The 5,665-nt window shown below is 48.9% G+C and overlaps 2 protein-coding genes across 2 annotated transcripts; one reads left to right on the forward strand and one right to left on the reverse strand.

The window, feature by feature from the left end:
• Positions 1-819: 819 nt before the first annotated feature.
• CSUI_008560 (uncharacterized protein) lies at positions 820-2,024 on the reverse strand. Its single transcript, XM_068068688.1, has one exon. It carries the CDS (start codon positions 1,784-1,786, stop codon positions 1,589-1,591), a length of 198 nt encoding a protein of 65 aa, XP_067919335.1. The 5' UTR covers positions 1,787-2,024; the 3' UTR covers positions 820-1,588.
• On the forward strand, positions 1,664-5,448 carry CSUI_008561 (werner helicase interacting protein 1; the record flags this gene model as incomplete). Its single annotated transcript, XM_068068689.1, has 1 exon — positions 1,664-5,448. A coding segment is annotated over exon 1 (2,274 nt), but the record flags the coding sequence as incomplete, so codon positions are not given.
• Positions 5,449-5,665: the final 217 nt, after the last annotated feature.

The following is a 5,665-nucleotide window of genomic DNA, read 5'->3' on the forward strand; positions in this document are numbered from 1 at the left end:
TTCCCCCCCCCCACAGCTTTTCTTCAGTTCGGTTTGGACGTAGTAAAGCAGCTCAGTAGTTTACCTTGCCTGCCCACTCGCTTAGTCATTCTAGTCTTTTACGAACATTTGCTTGCGGTAATAGTTCATGACAGTCGCCCTCGAATTACAATGATTTCTGCACGGTTTCGTGGCCTCTCAGTGGTCAGTTCAGGCTTTTGAATGAAAAAGTAGCAGCACACAGACAGAGTGGCAGCTACTGTCGGCGGTTTGGCTACGAGGTAGGTGTCCTGGTTAGTGAGCGGAACCGAGGGACATAGCCCGCCTCCTCTTCAGCCAGCCATACAAATACAGAAGTACAGGAAGACCGGTGCGGCGTGCTGCGCTATCTTCGACGTAAGAGCTGGTCGACTGCCCGCCGTCACCTGACGTAGAAACAAGCTTTGTGTCTTCCGGACTGGGCTTTCTCGCCGCTCGTGTGAGCGCGTTCGAAGGTAAATCGTGCTAGCCGACAGACGTACAATATACTACAACATCTTATTGAGGGTGCTAGGGAGATAAAACATGAGTAGAGCAAGCGAGGGAGGACAACACGACAGCAAGATAAAGCGGAAGATTCCCAGGATGATGCTGAAGAAGAAAGGAAGACAGTAAGAGAAGCGGATAAAATAAAGACGAACAAGAGTGCGTCACTAACTCCCCGCCATGCTTGTTGCGACTAGCGTTCCTTCGCTCTGTCTCCTCCCCTTAGACACCACTGCGATTATTAGCTTGCCCCGCGACCGTTCAAGATCTCTTGTCCTTTCGAGTGAAGTTCCCGTTTGATGACCCTCTCACATTATGACACCGGTCAGGCAGTTGGTGAGCTAGCAATGCAACCACGTCATTCCTTCCAGTTAAAGCGACAGCAGCGTACACAAAAGCCGACGTAGCTAAGAGCCGGACGCTGTGTTGGTTATCATCCTGCCACCATCGGAAGAGCAGCTGACCAACAAATGAAGCGTCCGTCCCTCTATCTCCTGAAGATCCCTTGCCGGTCGTGCTACCGTCCACCTGGTAAAGGCGTGCATCTCTTTACATTAATGTAGCTGCGGTATGCGCTTACCACTTCATGCTGTGATATCTTCATGTAGATACCAAGACACATGGATATCTGATCTGAAGCGCGTAGAGGCACCAAACGCAAATTCTCATGTGGGATACACGACCGATTGTTTCAGATACGGACACGGAAAAAAACTGGCTGCAAAAGAAGTCATTCCACTACTAGCATCTTCTCTGCAAACGGAAACCCTGGAATCGAACAACACTTTTTTTTCATCTCCGTCACAGTGCCCCGGCAATTCTTTTCCGAAAGGCTGGTAAGCGGCTGCGGGAGCTGCTACTGTAGTGCACGGACCAAGCGGAGACCTTCGCCTTCACATCGGGACGACAAGCAGATCCAGAAATACACCCTCGCAGGCGAGAATGTCCTAGCTTCTCCTCCTGTCAATAAGCGCTTGCAACTGAGACGAAATGTCCGCTCTTCAGAACCAAGAAAGATGTGCAGCAACTCCTCTCCCCCTCGATCCGTCGCCACACCAGCAAGGTGCCACATCGGAGCACCAGTTCAATAGGCCAATTCCTCTCCTGTAAAACGTAAAACACCCGAGGAAAGTGCGAATAGATCAAGCACACTTCCCTTAGCTGCTTGGTCCGTTCTACTGAGAGGAACGGAACGAATGAACTTCGAGCCAAGAAGGAAACACATACTGTTGCAGGGAGTCACCGAGCCGCGTTCACGAGCGTGCCTCTCAACCCGACTCATTTCACAGCGGCCTCCCTTTTTGCATGTTGTCTCGTTAACTCATCAACTTGTTCGGTTCACTTCCCTCTCTCTCTTAACTTCGTTGACTGTTGGTGCGACAGTCGACCTTACATCTTTTCATAGTGAATCTGTCTTCATCCCTCAATTTTCTCCTACCAGTGACACGATCGTGTGTAGTGTGTCAAAACACCAGCCTTCCTCCCGGCGCTTCGCGCTTTGAAGCCCCGCAAAACTCTTCTTTCCGGAGCCAGGCTTCACGTTAGCAGACTTACTGATTCAGGCACCTACACAGGATGCTTACTCCGCGCCCGAGACAACAACCTGAACAGCAGCCTCCTCATAGCTGCTGAAGGTTTTCCGCTCGTTGTCTTACGCGTGGCTCTAACAGCTGTGCTTCTAGGGATACTCCTAGGTCTCTGTTACTAACAGCATTCTTCAGATAGGAAACTCCCGACTTTCTTCTTTCGGGACTTGCTCTTTGCTCCTTTCATGGTCCTCCCGTCCTTTGTTTCCAGGCCAAGAAGGGCATCGATTGATTGTCCGTTCAGCGTTCTCGTGTGTGGGTTCCTTCTTTTCGCTTCTGTGATCCGAGAAAGCAGATCCTAATGAAAGGACTTCTCTCTTCTGACCACAGAGAGAAGGAGTGCTTCCAATAAAGTTGAAGTGCAAGCATTTTCTGTTACTTTTACTGCTTTCGGAAAAAGGAAGTCGGGTTCTAACTGGGCCGCCGTCGTGCAGTCGCGGGGTAGAGTCAGGAGAGATTTCTGTCGTTTCTCTCTGTCTCTGTCTGTCTCCACAGTCGTGTCCCGTCCCCCCACAGCACCGTACCAGGAAACCATATCATTGTCTCTTCCTCATTATCTATGACAAAGTCTTGCTGACAAACGCTTTCTAGGAAGAACAGGTCGTCTCACCCAAGGAGCAGCTGTTTTTCATTCGTTTGTACACTTCAGATGATAAGGATCTCCACATTCTTCGTCGTTTGCCCTTGGTATTTGGATGGCACGGACATACTTGAACTTCCTGGATTCACTCGTCTCACCTGCTTCTTCGCGCTGTCAGGTGGGCTCGTCTCTCTGTTTTCTCCGTCTTCCCTTTTTTCCTGTTCAGCGGTAGAGAACAGGACCACCCCTTGTGGTCTTTTTTCAAAATCTTTTCTCTGTATCACCACCTCCCCCGTCTCTCCTCGCCCTTCTTCTGCTGACTCCTGTTTTCGATCCCTGTGTTGTCGAGGCTCCCGTAGCTCTGACGTGTTGCCTGCCTGAGGGGGTTATATAGAGGGGTATTCGTTACGCACCTATCTTCAAAACAATAGACTGTCTCTATGTAGGAAATCTCTCCAACTTCCACATGTTTCTTTCAGGGTGCCCACTGGATGATCCTCAGTAATGATGGAGAGAAAGCCGTTAGAAGAAGAAAGAGGAAAGATCAGTGTTTCTGTTGTGCATTCTCGTTCTCTTCCAAGGACTCACCTTTCCTCAGGCGGGATGGCCGATGTCTTTTCATCTTCATGGAAAGAGGAGAAGGAAGCCATTCTGATTGATTCTGATGATGAGGCACTTCTCATATCTGGATGTGATGACATCAAGACGGTAGAGGAGTTCTCCTCCCCGAGGGTGACATGGTGTCTAGACACCCCAAGTGGACACCACCATACAAAGGAAGAAGAGAGTTCCCATACAGCTGATAAGTTTCCCGATGATGGTGGTGGTGTCCAAATAGAATGTGGATTTTCACATAGGCAGAATGAGAGCAATGAGGAAGAAAGCGATCTGTTTTTTCCTTTTGACGATGAAGAGGAGATTGAATGGCTATCTGGGGAAGAAGAGGAAGAAGACGTCCAGACAACAACACAGCTTCGTCGACAGCGGCGAACACGTAGATATTTCTTATGGAATTCCACAGAAAGAAAGTTTGAAGAGACTTCTCAATATGACGGCGGCACTCCATATCCATCGCATGAGACAATCAACAAGAATGATGACGCTCCTCTCTCTGTCTCTGCTTCTCCTTCTGAGCTTTCTAATGAATTCTCTGCAACCACTCGGGAACAAAAGAACACCGCTCATCTTCCACACCCTCACTCCTCCTCCTCCTCCCTGGCGTCTTCTTCTTCTTCTTCTTCAGCATCTTCTTCCTCCTCTCTACTTCCTAAATCTCTTCGTCACACATTCTCAGACACAGAGCAGCACTTGTCGTCTTCACCTTCATCTTCTTCGCTACTCGTTGCCATACCTGGCTTTGGTGTGCATGTCAAGGGTCTTCCCTCGTGGTTTGCTCTTCCTCTCACTCATCCACGTACGCCCGAGGCAGTGAGAGATCTCTGGAGACGTGTAACACGGGATCTTCAAGCGTATCAAACTTTTTCTCTTTCCCCACATACTCCAGGCGATTCAGCGGACAAGAAGGACAGGAGAGAAGAGGAGACGCAAAGTTGTCTCTCTTCTTCTCCTTCATCTTCTCCTCAGTCTTCATCCTTCTTTTGCGTTGCTCAAGGCAGTAGGGACAAGACTGGGTGCAATGAAGGGGGAGAGAAGGACAACCACAGTCGTCTGAGTCCTAGTATGGATAGCCCGGAAGGAGGAGAGAAGGAGAATGAGAGAGACAATCGAGAGAAAGAGGATGTTTGTTGTCTTCCTTGGAAACCTACATGTGCGTTAGAAAAGGCAGGTTATCCTTCATGGGTGTATTTGTCGTCAGATGTTACTTTTCCGTCACCAGAGCATGCCAACGAACTGTGGGGTCAAATAGCACGAGATGTACATACACTCCGTCTGGAAAAGAAAAGACGACTGCGACAGAGGAACGCCACCATCGCATCAAGAGAGGAAAGGGAGAGTGTGATTAACAGGACAGAGGAGAACAAGAAGAGAAGAAGCGGAGAAGGAGAGTCGGTTTCTAAGAGAGGAAATGACGGGGGCTGTGAAGAAGTGAAGTCATCTCATGTAAGAATGAAGACATGTCATACCATGGATCAAGCGAAAGAGAGAGCGGATGACTATGTGAACGAGAAACAACCGTGTATCATTATCACAGGGGAGAAAAACAGAACGTTACTCCAACAAGAAAAGCAAGCCGATGGATCAGCTCGAGGCGTATATACACCCGGTGGCAATAATATGTTGTCGAATTGTACCAATCCTCTTCAACAATCAAGTAAAAAAGCCGGAAGTTCTGAGTTTGTATCGAAACTTCTTGTTCGCTCGAAACCTCTTTCTTCTTTTTTGTCTCATACCAATAAGAAGACAGGCTTTTCCTTCTCTGGCTCTTCTATGCTCAAAGCCACAGCAGGAGGTCGAGATCTTCCTGCCACTTCTCTCAGAAAAGCCGACGCCCCTACAACAGAAGGAAGTGTGGAAAGAAGAAAGGCGTTTCTCCGATCAAGGGAAGAGGAGAACGGAGAGGGACATATCTCCTCCTCTCTACAGAAGAAACAGAAAACGGGCACTTCATTGAGCTATCTTATTTCTGATCCAACAGCTCGTCAAACAGCATCAGCTAAACTGCCGCAGAAACCTCGACCAGGAGGACAAGGGAATGGAGCTGTGACTAAAAAGCAGAACGGAGGGGAAGTCGACAAAAGAGATGTGAAAGGCAATTCCACCAACAGCCGGCATGGAGGCGGGGTGTATGTACCCCTGGCTGAGAGATTGAGACCGGCTGTAAGTCTGAGCCCAAGTGTTTTTAGTCACGCGAGAAGAAAAGGATGAGAAGAATCGAATACGGGAGAGGACAGACCGTAGGTCTCTTTCCAGTATAGTTACCATGAGAATGAAAGAGATACAAAAGGAGAGGGAGGCTTTCTCAAAGAAAAGAAACAAGAAGGCGCACAGGTAGGGCTGTAGATACGCCAGTGAGGGGGGTGGAGGGGGGGGGATT

The sequence above is a fragment of the Cystoisospora suis genome (genome assembly GCF_002600585.1).
Source record: "Cystoisospora suis strain Wien I chromosome Unknown contig_4833, whole genome shotgun sequence".
Lineage (NCBI taxonomy): Eukaryota > Apicomplexa > Conoidasida > Eucoccidiorida > Sarcocystidae > Cystoisospora > Cystoisospora suis.

Coding starts and splice junctions, on each gene's coding strand:
- CSUI_008560 (XM_068068688.1), bottom strand. CDS start 1,786: ATGAGTCGGGTTGAGAGGCACGCTCGTGAACGCGGCTCGGTGACTCCC.